At 40.6% G+C, this 13,843-nt stretch overlaps 1 protein-coding gene across 1 annotated transcript in view; it reads left to right on the top strand.

Moving 5' to 3' along the window:
- Positions 1 to 1,033: 1,033 nt before the first annotated feature.
- The window catches only part of LOC129756028 (heparan-sulfate 6-O-sulfotransferase 2), a 104,114-nt gene continuing 91,304 nt past the window's right edge, over positions 1,034 to 13,843 (top strand). The window contains exon 1 of the mRNA XM_055752781.1: positions 1,034 to 2,625. Coding sequence (XP_055608756.1) covers positions 2,422 to 2,625 — 204 coding nt within the window. The 5' untranslated portion in view covers positions 1,034 to 2,421. The remainder of the gene's footprint in view (positions 2,626 to 13,843) is intronic.

Below are 13,843 nucleotides of genomic sequence, written 5' to 3'. Positions count from 1 at the left end.
TAATTGTGTATGAAATGACATTCTCGTTACATCATTTGATCCCTTAACTTATGCAACGCATGCGATGAATATGTCAACAGAATCTTGGATGGTCAGCAATCTACAAAGACTACACATGTCTAAAACACCATCAAAATGTCGGTTGCATTGAAAGTTGTCATAGAATAAGATTTCTTTTTACTGTTGATTGGTTTACCGGTGATATGAGCCTCAGCTATCTTGAACCTTATATAAAATATTCGGTTCCAGAAAAGTGGGAAAATTTGGGTCATATATTATTTTTCCTATTAGAAAAATTAGAAAAACGAAAATGACAAAAGGTCAGATTTCCCCGTAAAAAAATGCATTTTTTCCAAACAATTTGTTTTCTCAAATTCTTGTCTTTTTAAAATTAAGATTTTTTTATTTTCACGTTTACTGATGATCCACGGTTGCCCAATTTTCCTTATTGAGTTTCAAATATTTTCTTATTTTATTGTCAATGCAGTTGAAATCCAGTGTTTTCACGCTGGTGATTGGCAACCTAACCAACCAACAACGATGAAAAATTTTAATGTCATATCAATTTAGCAAACACCTCGGTAATCGGCAAACTTTTTTTTTTGTTTGGATCCAATCCTTTTTAGTTTTTTGATAAATGTTTGCTGGTCAACGTGAAATGTCGTCAGTGAATGTCGCCGGCGCTGATGTTGACGAAAAATCCGGATGGGAATTCAATGACAATATCATAATCTAATCTTTTAGAGCAACTTTTCATTTGTCAAAATGAAAAACTGGTAGCCCTGTCGTTTTTAGTGTTAAATTTTTAAGCCTAACGAAAGGCGCTTTACCGATCGTGTAATGCTGGCAGCTTCAATGTCGCTAGCGTCCGCTAGGTAGCGCTGCAAATGGATGGAAAGGCGTTACGGGTGTTACGATTTATTTTACTCTTTTCCGACAGGGCTTCAATTGCGCAAAGGAAAACGTCAAACAGCCAGTTGACGTTCTTTTTTGGCGAGATTCGGTTGCTGCTTGGAGAAAAAATAACACGAAAAGTTGGAGCGATTCTATTTGTGTTGGGGAGGCGCATTCGCTTCCAAGAAGCAACGAAACGCATTTATTCCAGAATTCTGTGGACAGCAGAGAAGTGTCTGCAACGGCAGCCGCGGAGGACGTTTTTCTGTCGTGTGATTTTGCTGGCTGGTGAATGTATTTGGTGTAGATACAAAGAGAGCTCTCATGTTGGCTGCTTCTGGTAGTGCAAAAAAGTGCTGGTACGCGGAACACTCCTCAGCCAGAACATGGTGCATGGTTCGTGGTTTTTGAAAGATCGGAAGGTTTGCACGGGCGACAATTTATTGTTAAAGCCATTTCTAGAAATTTGGCTCGATTCCCATTAAAGACGCAAAAGGATCTCTGTGAAATAACTCGTAGGCAACCAAAAAAGGCAGCTTTTGTTATGGTACTGTGTGTGTTATTTTTCGGAAGGTGGAATATGGTGCATATTGTTTGATGTCTGAGGACCAAACCTAAACAGGTCTAAATCGATTAGGAAATTGAAGTTGTTATTCTGTGTTCATCATTGTTTCGCGAGTCGAAGCGAAGGAATCCTATTTTTACTCTTTCCCGAACTGATTTCACACCTCATTAGGAGAGTTGATTAGGAAGTAGTGGAAGCGAATTTTTACGATCGATTCGGGACATCTGAGAGGGAAGCGTATTCTAAATTTAGTAAAACCGATGATGGTGTGAATGTGTTATTTCGTAATTCCACCGTCAAAGTGCACCCATCGATAAATATGTGAAAGGATTAGTGGTCTCATTAATCCACAGCATGAAATTCGGCAGCGGCAAACAAGGAAAATAAGTCAGTCAAGGCTTTATCGATAGGCCTCCCCGTACATACAGTGGTCGATATCGAACGAAAGCGAAATTCTCTTTCGAAGGTCAACCAGAGTCAGAAAAATGGAATCGGACGTTCCCTAACGGTGCAAGTGCGAGCTACAAACCCACCATCGGAATGAAGCCATGGAATAGTTAAAATTCTAGGAATCGATTTACTGCTTACAATACGGCTCCAAGACACCCGCTACACGGGATCGATGCTTTTCAATTTGGGCAGGAAGTGTCTATTTTATGCATTGGACGTGTGAAGAAGAAATCAGTTCTGGTGATTTATGTGCTGCTCGTATGCTTGTATGTTGAGGCGTATTGCGTAGTAAAAGTGGGGGAAGGGGTCGGCTAAGAGCTAGTGCGTTTATTGAATAATGAAACAAAAGATAGGATTAACGCGACCAAACCTGGCTGTACCCAGAAAGTGGTAACCGAAACATATCTTCGGAGCATATTCCCGGAATACTCTTAAAAATAATAAAACAAGATTAGAGACCAAAAAACCAAACACAACCTCGGGTGGGTGATTGAAGAGTGGCAACAGCAGTGATGAAAAAAGTAATGATACCGTCGTTGGATATGAAAAAGAGTGTCTCCGTTAAAGTAGATAGTGATCTCACGTTACTACTATCGAGCGGAGTGTACGAAATCAAGAAGATGGAGCCCCGCCGGAGGCTCCGCCCCATCGTGATCATCTGCCTGTTTCTGACCCTGGCCGGCATCATTGGGTTCGGCTACTTTTGTCCGGATCAGGTATGTAACAAAAGGGTAAATCTGGGGCCAAACACATTTTGCGCCAGCCTGCCCAACATCTGGTGGTGCATTAGCTCAGTCAAACGAAAGCGATAAAATGCTAATGATGATTAGGGAAAAGGGTAAACGATTGATTCGTCCTTGCCGGCTGATTGCTTTCGTTTTCTTAGGATAAGCTCATGTTGGTAGGAGAGATTCCAAACAGAATTATTAGTATACCCGAGATGTCATTTATGATAAGTTGGAATAATCAAGACACAGCTTTCAATTAAGACATTTTGTAGAAAAGCTAACAATCAAAAGAAAAAGGATAAATCTACACCAAAAACCTAGATTTATTTATCAATAGCTGATCCCTTTGCTGGTGACCATACGTTGCTTTTTTACATTACAATTTAAATATCAGTTAAGTAATGCTAAACAATTTCTTATTAAGAATATTGTATTTCACAGAATACAAACATCCCTATAACTTCAAAAAAAAAGTTGATTTGTGACTTAGTATTTTGAAATATGAATGGTCTACTAGGTACAATTTCACTTATCAGCAACGACATAAACTCAACACGGCTCTTTTATTTCAAGGAATTTTACATCAAGCTGTCATTCTTTGCAATTCCTTTTGTTTCTGTGATCTATCAACACGACTCGTTACACAACCTCGCCACTAACGACTTAAGATCCGACTTGAGATCCTTATTTTAGCGCAACTACTCGTTTTGCGAATCGGGTTCAGGAAGTCCGGAGACGCAAATCGAATCGTCGACCGCTCTTTATCTGGTCGCACACACGAGTCAGGGTCTAGATCCGCCGAAACGCGTGTCGAACCCAGACATCATCGACACCTCTGGCCACGTCTGATACCACATGTACCTGACACATTTCTCTATGAGGTCTAGGAGGTTCCGAAACGCACTTCCTTTGTGGTCGCACACACGAATCGAGGTCTGAATCCCCCGAAACGCGTATCGAACCCTGACACCACAAAGTGTCTCGTTTTTCGTCTGATATTCTTGTGCCTGACTCATCTCCAAGTCTAGATATTTCCAAGTCTAGACCTGACACATCGGGTCTGGAAGGTTCCGAAGCGCAAATCGAGTTGTCGACCGCATTCCCCCCGGTCGAACACGCGATTCGAGGTTTTGAATACCCACTGAAATTCGAGACCAGGAATTAGGGATCCCCACGACTTGTGTTCAGACTCTATGTTTCTATAGAAACTGACTCGTTGCATCGAGGAGGTTATCCGGCACATCGACCCAGTTTAGGCAATGTACATACCTCTTTTGGCCTAACAATAACTTGTTCTGCAATCTCATTTCCGCTCTACACTAGATATATTTATTTACATAATTTTCCGTCTGCGACATAATTCCTAAAAATCACTCGTTCTCCAATTCCTCGGACATCCCACAGCCAGCCTTCACCACCTTCTGGATACTGGTTTCGCCGTAGAGTCGCGCGAGCTCTTAGGTTCATCCTTTGCCTCCACACTCCGTTCTCCTGCACGCCGCCAACGTTGATTCTTAACACTCGTCGCTCGAATTCTCTTGCCCGTAGAGTACAACCGTTCTAAGTCTTCTCGACCGCGGTTGCTTGTGGAGTCAATAGTAGACACGACTTCCGACTCACGGTTGGTGTCATTGTCTGCGTTCACCGGTGAGCCGAGATACACAAAGTCTTCGAATATTTCCGGCTTCGACTTGGCCGAATAAATTATCAACCCAATCCTTCCTGCATCGCGTTTCAGTTTGTGGTAGATCTCCTCCACCGCCGCAGATGATCTGCCGACTATGTCAATGCCCTCGGCAAAGCAGATAAGTTGACAGGATCTGTTGAAAATCGTGCCCGCATTTCGCCCATCGCTTGTCGAAAATCGCCTTCTAGCGCCACGTTGAACATCATACAGGATAGACCATCACCTTGTCGAAACCCTCTGCGCGATTCGAACGAACTCGACAATTCACCCAAAATCCGCACACAGCACTGCGTTCCATCCATCGTCGCCTTGATCAGTCTGCTGAGCTTTCCGGAAAAGCCTCAACTCAAACTGCAATGATGCTATCGAGATAGGTTCAACTCGGAAAGCATCAGTGAGTTAGCTTTGGATAAACTCGGTCGAGTTTACTGCAATCAAAGGAAACATCAGCAAAACGAACCTATAGCTCTGCGAATTCTTGCTATTTGTGAGAAAATGGTTTCAGAGGGGTCTCATTAATTTGAAGCATTCCACTTATTTCGGACAAGATGGAATACCGGCGCGCGTATTGAAAAAATTTCGCAATTCACTGATAAAACTTCTTACCCACATCTTTAATAGTCCTTAGTACACTCAGAAAAGTACTATTATGTATGCCATAAGATTCTAATATGAACTGGCGCCATAATAAAAATGGTTGAAACTCATAGGAATGTCTTATGACGCGAATGAACTCTTCAAATGAACACCTTCTTTAATAAGAGGTCGTTGCTTTTCGTAATAGCTATAGCTTAGTTCTTTTAGAAATGGGACACTTTCTTTTGCTAATAGCTCGTTTACTAGTAATCGGATATTCGAAATTTTGTTGCCTGTAAAAAGTAGGGGAGAGTGGGGTATCGTTGGCCATGGGGAAACGTGGGCCACTTTTAATATCTCAGATGTGTGTTGAGATAAAAATCTCAAATTATCTGTCATCGTCGTCGCTTTGCGTGAGCATATATTTCTATATGTTGTTGACTGAAATACGCATCACATGCTTCTTTTATTTATCAAGCTAAAAAAAGTTAGAAAAATTTACTTACATAATTAAAAAAACACCCGCTAATTTCATCGATGGGGAACCTAAAGCGCATAACAAAAATATGCTCATACGCTTATGATCTTAGTTTTGTCATGATCTTTCACGTGGAAAAGGAATTTTTGATGAAACATCAATAAGTCACACAAACGCAAGTAATTTGCAAATCATAGCTTGTGGGGAATCGTGGGCCACACATCTTGAACCACCTATATTTTTATGTTTTTATACACATTCAGAACTTCAAATTCGTTATAACTTTATGTAAAGTTTTCTTATGCCAAACGAAGAGTCTTGAAAAATATTTTGTCCATCCTATATAAGGAATTTGGCAAAACGTCCGCGAGCCAGGTTTTGGAATCTATTCGATCATACATAGCTCTGTTATTTCATCATCTGAAATTGCTTTAAAATGACAAAATGAATTTTGAAATTACAGTTTTGGGTCAACTTATAAATTTTGCATGTTATTTGGTCAATTTGGATTTAGTGGCCCACGATTCCCCACCATTTTTCAAAATCTAAAAAATATTGCTATTTTTAAAACAGTCAGAACTTGGGGAAAATAACTTATTAATATTTAATAAAAAACACCTTATGATACCTTGAAAATGTAGAAAACCATACCATTTTTTTATTTTATTTTATCTTTTATAATAAAGAAGTTATGGAACAACGAAAAAAAGTGGCACATGATTCCCCACTCTCCCATACTATTTGACCTATTTTTTCAAAATTTTAATTTTTTGTGTTTTTGAGATATTTACGATGCAAGTGAAAGAGGAAAAAATAATATTGCATAGTTTCCTTCAAAATTCATCATTATCAAATTAATAGCTGACAAATCTGTTGATTATTCAAAGAATTACTCTGTGTGAGTGGTGGAAAAGTATGCAAACACTGTCAAAAAAATCCACAAAGTTCAAATCAAGCATTGCAGAGAAGCACATGATCGGCAACTACGGTTAAGGGTCATCAGGGAAGTCAAGTCTCATTTTTAATAAGCGAAATATCAAGGGTAGATCGCTGAAATGTTCAAAATCTCCGCTAAGCTGAAAGTGTTGCCTGATAATGAGTCAAACCTTACCTAAAACAACAATTTTTTGCTAGTTTCAGAGCTCGTAAGCTGTATAGAAGGTACCGAGGCTAAGGGCCAGATGACTTCTGATGAACGACAAAGCTTATGAAATACCCTGTTTCGAACTTCCAGCGTTTGAATGCTATACCATGTCTGCTCGTGACAAGGCCCCGAGTATATTAAAGTATATATTTGCTAGTTATTTTGTATAAAAATAATGGTTTGTCAACATTCAGCTCCTGTGGAAAAAAAAAAACAATTTTCAAAACGAAAACTTTGGATTTCGCTGTATTTAAAAGCCTAAAAAGAGATTTTGCCAGCAAACATTCCATTAAAAACGCTCAAAAATTGGCTCATAAATAATCAAATTTGTTAATTTCGATACGGCTGTATGCACTAAATTGCCCTCAGTTTCTTTTCAAAGCGAAGTATTAGACCAAAAAGTTGCAGAAATTGAAGAAGGAGGATTTAGCCACCTAAAATACAGATTAGACGAAGTATAAGTTTGAAAAACTCATCAATATCATGACTGAAAAATGTGTGCGCCGGTCGATGAGAGGTACTAAAAATAAAGTAGAGTTTTTCTTACAAAAAACGATAAATATTTTTTTTTTCATATTTTTTTCATGAATTATCCTTCATTTCCTTCATAGAAAGTATTTAGATCAAATGAATGGTTTTTGAGATACACGCATTCGTAATTGTCCCATTTCTAAAAAAAAACTAAGCTTTAGTTTGTATGAAATAATAGCATGTGACCATCAGCAGCATATCAACCCCAGATTCCAACGAAGTTTTTTTGGTCGCATCCGGTCCTTTGCACTTTTCGGTCATTATGCTGGAAAGTAAACAAAAAAAATGCATTTTTGTTGACAAATTTACGAGAAAGTCTTTAACTCAAACTTACCATTAAAAAGTTCACAATCACATTTCCCTTAAAAAAAACTTAAAACTTCACGCACAGAAAAAAATGTTGACTATTACGTGTCACTGAAACTATAACCTTTAAAAAAAATCAACCTGTAATTAACAAAACCTGTAATTTTAAATTGTTTTCCTTGAAATTTAACGAAAATTCATTTATTATTACAGCAAATGTCCTGTAAAAAAGTTGTACACTGAAAATTAAATGTCACGTAATTTTTGTTTCGACCTGTAAAATTACGGTAAATGTCCTGCTCCTTTTTGTTACAGGCCATTTGCGTAATTTTACAGGAAATAATTTTTGCTGTGCGGGGTGTGCTTCGAGAGGCAATAAAAAACTGATTCAATGAATCAATGTGTTCAATAAATTTTCACAAAGCCATTTCTTCTATTCTTCATAAGATGTTCTTATAACAACTGAAAGAAATTCATAAGACTCTTATGAAAAACAATTTACACTCTAAAAAGCGGTTCAGAAGAGACACATCTTATGAAAATTATAATAAGAATTTGCCTAAGTGTACAACAGAAATTCCCTTCCATCTGGAAAAAAATCACGTATGAGTCTAGTACATAAAAAAGTGACAAACAAGATGTTCTTAGTAACATAAGTGTCACATCGCTAGCTGCATGCTCAAAGGTATTGGAGAGGATCGTCAACGATGTTATGTTCTCAGCTTGTCGGAACTGGATCTCTGAGAATCAGCATGGATCTTTTCCTAAACGATCGGTAACTCCAAACCTGACAGTTTTTACATCCTTCTGTATATCGAAAATGAATGGCGGCTAACAAATCGATTCTATTTACACAGATATTTCAGCAGCATTCGATTCAGTGAATCATGAAATCCTCCTGAAAAAATTGCAACGCTTGGGATTTTCCGGACGGCTGTGTGCATGGATTAAAAGTTACCTAACAAATCGCCGATTAGCTGTTAAAATTACCAGCAAACATTTTTGTAGGTATATTTCTCTACAATTTTTTAATACGTCTCATATACATTATGAAATGATTGTATGAAACTCGAAAAAACAGCATTTTCCTACCAAAGTGGAGGTAATATACATACATATTTTCAACTTCTGGCTAAAGCGATAAGATTATACGATTTGGACGATATAGGACACCATATTCATTCATACTGAAAGAATGCAAGAGAGCACCAGTTTTTTTTCTCTCAACGCATGCGAACCGTTGCCAGCGACAATATTTGCTGCCTCTGTCATTGGGCAATTCTTGCAAATACACCATCTGATTTTTAACAATCTGGTTGCACTGCTGGTCGCAGAGAGAACAACAAAGCTTGACCCACGCGGGAGAAAGCAAAGGAACGAAATCGTCTTCAAAATCTGTAAACATGGCGGGCTTTTTATCATCTCCGATTTAAACCATTTAAACCGACTTTGAGTAACGATTTTTACGACCTTTTACTTGCGTTAAATGGAATTACGATTCGCAGTAACGTTTTTAATGACTTGAGTTATCATTTTAATGCGATTTCATGTTTGCTGGGTTGGTTCTGCTGAATCCTTTAATTTTATTCCAAACTCTGGCGTATCGCAAGGCAGCAATCTGGGTCCATTATTGTTTACGCTGTTCTGTAATGACATAAATTTTCTACTCATTGGATGTGGCGTTCTCCAGTATGCGGACGACCTAAAAATATATTTAGTTATAAACAGTCTAGCTGATTGTTACGCGTCACAACGCTTCCTGGACATAGTAGTGAGCTGGTGTGCCTGTAATATATTGGTTTTGAGCGTTTTGAAGTGCTGTATTATTACATTTCGGCGCAGGAAACATCCGTTTTTATATAATACACAATATACTGGGCGAGCAGTTGCATCGTGTAGAGGAAATAAAGGGTCTTGGCCTCTTATTGGACAGTCGTGTGACTTTTAAACGTCATTACTCTGTGGTACTTGAGAAGGCAAACCACATGCTGGGATTCATCATACGTTTGAGTGAAGAATTCACCGATCCGATCTGCTTGCGAGCTCTGTATTGCTGCCTGGTTCGATCAATACTGGTCGGCAAACCTGGTATGGTGGCCTTTCGAAGCTGCTTGGATTACACGTTTTGAGGCAATTCAACGAAGATTAATGTGTTATGCTCTTCGTGAGCTACCCTGGAAGAATCCTTTTAACTTGCAACCTTACGCTCATCGTTGTGCTCTGCTGCGTCTTCAGACGCTATCGAATCGTCATTCTCTCTGGAATCAAGAAGCACGCGCTATGGCAGCAACGACCCTCTACCTTCCGCAATAACATGCTTTTAACGTAATTTTACACACTTTGACTTTAATGTATCCATTTCAATTTTTAGACGTCGGATTGAATCTGATTTAAGCGAACAATTACGAAACTAAGAATGCCTATTATGTTATGTACAAATAGTATTAAGAAGATCATTAAGACACCTATGTCAGATTATATTATTTTCTATAAACAATTAACAATTCAAAATTCAAACTCGTGATCCTTCGGCAGCCGAACACATCAATCGGACAACGAAGAGAGGCGTGGCTAAAAGTGATAGAGACAAGGGAACGGGAATTGTGCGAGAGGGTGGTGCGAGATACTTTTCACTTGGTTTGTCGATTGATTCCGATGCGGGTTTACTTATGCACGTCTGCCATTCACCAGCTCTACACTAGAAGGAACTCCACGATCGCTGGCGAGGCCCAGTAGAACATATTCCACACCGCCAATGATTGCTACTCCGTGATAGGCGCTCATCCCGGTATACGATTTCTCATGTGTTAAAAAGGGAAAGCAATAGCCTTCCCATTCTAGCGCCATTGGATTCCATTCTAGCGCCTCTCTAGCAACCATAAAACTGGAGAGATTTCCTGTGTTGATCTCCATCGACTTGGTTTTTCCGACATTGACTTTGAGACCTGCTGCCTTGGAGATTTCGGTGAAGTCGTCGAGTTTGCTCTGCATATCCGGTTGTGTTTGGGCGAGCAAAACAATATCAGCAGCCAGGTCAAGGTCGTTCAGTTGCTCCATTGTTGAAGGATTCCACGGCAATCCTCGGTTCGGTGCACAGTCGATCGATCCAGTCAGAATCTCATTCATTACGATGAGAAAAAGAAGCGGTGACAAAATACATCCTTGTCTCACTCCAGCAGTTACCGGGATTGGTTCGAACAAGACAGCATCGTGCAAGACCTTGCACGAAAATGCCTCGTACTGTGCTTCGATGAGATGGACTAGATCCTCTGGTACTCCTCGTCGCCTTAAAGCCGCCCAGATGTTTGCATGGTTAAGTCGGTCGAATGCCTTTTCGAAATCAACGAACACCAGCGGAAGAGAGTCCTGGAATTTGTTGATTTGTTCCAGTATGATTCGTAGCGTTGTGATGTGGTCCACACATAATCGTCCGGATCATAATCCAGTTCGTTGCCGTCGGAGTGTAGCGTCGATTTTCTCCTGTATCCTGTTCAGGATAACTTTGCAGAGTACTTTGAGAGTTGTACAGATCAAAGTTATGCCACGCCAGTTACCGCACTCGGTCAGGTCTCCTTTCTTCGGGACCTTTACAAGGATACCCTGCATCCAGTCGGCCGGGAATGTTGCAGTATCGCAAATGTCAGCGAAAAGACGGCGCAACATTTGTGCTGACAAGGCAGGGTCGGCTTTGAGCATTTAAGCAGGAATGCAATCGATTCCAGGTGCTTTGTTGGATTTCATGTCCTTGATTGCCGCTTCAATTTCAGCCAGCGAGGGTGCTTCCGAGTTGACGCCATTAACGCAACTTACTGTTGGCGCTTCGAGCTGCGGGTTCTGTTGGCCATCGCTATTCGTGACTCGGAAGAGTTGTTCGAAGTGCTCAGTCCATCGTTTGAGCTGATCTGTTCGATCGGTCAATAACAGACCGGCTCGGTCTTTTAGCGGCATTCTAGCTTTAGTCCTTGCACCACTGATGCGGAGAGAAATGTCATAAAGTAATCGGATATCTCCATTGGAGGCGGCTCTTTCTCCCTTTTCGGATAGGGAGTTTGTCCAGGCTCTCTTGTCTCGTCTTCAAGCTCGTTCAACTGCCTTTTCCAGCTACGCATAAAGTAAACGGGGCTCTGCTTTGGCTGACCCGGTACATGCCTGCTCAATTCCGACTTTTGCCTTTCTCCGATCATCGACCATCCTCCAAGTTTCATCCGACATCCATTCACTTCTTCTTCCACAAACTTTACCGAGAGTACCATGGCTCGTCGTGTTAAAGGCATTCTTGATTCCACACCACTGTTTTTCGACTGTTCCGTCTTTCGGCAATTCCGAGGCTCGGGGTTCTAGCTGTTCAACGTATGCCCTTTTCACCTCTGGTTTCTACAACCAGCGGACGTGGTATCGACACCCTACTTTCTCCTCGCGCCGTTGGACACGCGCAACTCTCAGTGGTATCTCGCCAAGGACGAGGTGATGTTCAGATGCAATGTCTGCGCTTCGTTTGTTGCGGACATCAAGAAGGCTTCTTCTCCATTTTCGGCTGATTTTCTGTTCGGTCATCTCGGGATACCCAAGTGACCTTATGTGCTGGTCGATGGGGGAAGAGCGATCCACCGATCACCGTGTTGTTGTTGCCACAAAATTCTACAAACAGCTCTCCGTTTTCGCTCATCTGTCCTAGGCCATGGTGCCCCATGATGCGCTCAAAGTCCTGAAGTCGCCCAAATGGATTTGAATGTCACCCTTCGGAATTTTCTCCACCACGCTGTTCAGTTGACTGTAGAACTGCTCTTTCTCTTGCAAATCGGCAACGTCAGTCGGTGCATAACACTGGACCATTGTAAGGTTTCTAACCCGTGTTCTAAATCTGGCACTACGATTATTCATTCGTTTATCGGTTTCCATCTAATGAGGGCCGCGTAGGCCTGCGGGCTTAACATGAAATCAACTCCTCGTTCCCGATTAGCATGTTCTCCTCGTATGTCAGAGTAAAGCAGGACTTGCCCGGACTATGTCTTGTGTTCTCCAGTGTTAGGCCAACGGACTTCGCTCAGTCCCAGAATTTCAAGCTTGAGGCGGCTAGCTTCTCTAGTAAGTTGAGCCAGCTTGTCTTGTTGGGCAAGAGTTAAAACGTTCCAAGTTCCAATTCGTGTCCGTGTTTCCATGCTAAAAGTCGTCGCCAAAGTTCCAGGTCGGTCGTTTCTTTCGGATTCCTTAAAAATTTTATAAATCGAGAGCAGTAAGTTGCTAGCCTAAGGTCCCTATCCCGCGATGGGGCTGCCATCTTTGACTTAGCTGGCGGGAGCCGCATTTCATAGATTCAGCCGCTCGCTGCGAGATAGACGCTGCTTGAGCCGCCCCTGACCTGGAGAACAGACGCTCGGTTGTTGTTGCACGCCGCCCCTGACCTGGGGAACAGACGCGTGCGGCCACCTTCTCAGTCTGCATGCGACCAAAGCATCTATCGGGGCTATGTACCCGATCTCCGCTTAGGTTTCTCGAATCCCAGCCGGGACCGCGGGGAGGTTGAGATACGAGTTGTGAATAAGAGGTGATATGACCACTATGGGGTCTCGGATTGCACATTATCCGCCGTTTGCCAGCCAAAGAGTAATGAGCGAGCTTGATTCTTTTTAGCAGGCCCAAGCCCAATTGGCCGATGGATATCAATTTTGTTCAGAGGCTCAAACACAAAACTCATGCTCTCTATTTAAACGTCAATAACGACGCCGGCCACGTCATATTAATAAATAAGGTAGGAAAAATAAAGAAAAGGATGAAAGGGAAAAAACTGTGCTTTAGGACAGAGGTCAATTCGGTTTCCAACTTTATTAAATTTGAATTGCTTCTTTCTTATATTTTAATGGCAATTTATTCTAGAAGTTGTTTGATTTTGGTATAAACTCAGGTTACTGTAGCTGTACAAATAAACAGTACTCGTGTGTAAGTAAATTTTATCAACTTCGTCAGCTATCGATCGAAAAAAACCAAAATATATATTTCGTATTAAATTCCGATAGTTTTTTGCTGGACGCACATCTAAGATTTTCTAAATTTACTTCCGACGATCTTTTACTATTTGATTGTATCGCTTGTTTGGCAACAAATGTGGTATTTTGTAAATTTTACAATAAATTCTGTCTAAAAATAATGTCATTGAAAATTTTTCTGAGCCTGGAACGAAAATTAGAAAAAAAAATAATGCAAAACAAACGATTTTTATTGGCACAGCTACGTTATTCCGCTATTGTTTTGGAAATGATGTTTGTGATAATCTATTATATAAAATTCTCTTGTAACGGTGTTTGTAGTACTACTCCTCCAAAATGAACAAAACGATTCAAATGAAATTATTTTTAGAATATTCTGTAGGCATGCGAATCGGTTTATATTGAATAAAAATTACAAAAAGTCGCATCAATTGTCAGTTATAATTAAATTTGTAATAATTGGAATAAAATAAAAGTCATGGCTTCCATTTTTAAGAGAG

Source organism: Uranotaenia lowii, chromosome 3, assembly GCF_029784155.1.
Source record: "Uranotaenia lowii strain MFRU-FL chromosome 3, ASM2978415v1, whole genome shotgun sequence".
Lineage (NCBI taxonomy): Eukaryota > Metazoa > Arthropoda > Insecta > Diptera > Culicidae > Uranotaenia > Uranotaenia lowii.
The sequence above is the reverse complement of the archived record's forward strand: the minus strand, read 5'-3'. Positions and strand labels throughout refer to the sequence as shown.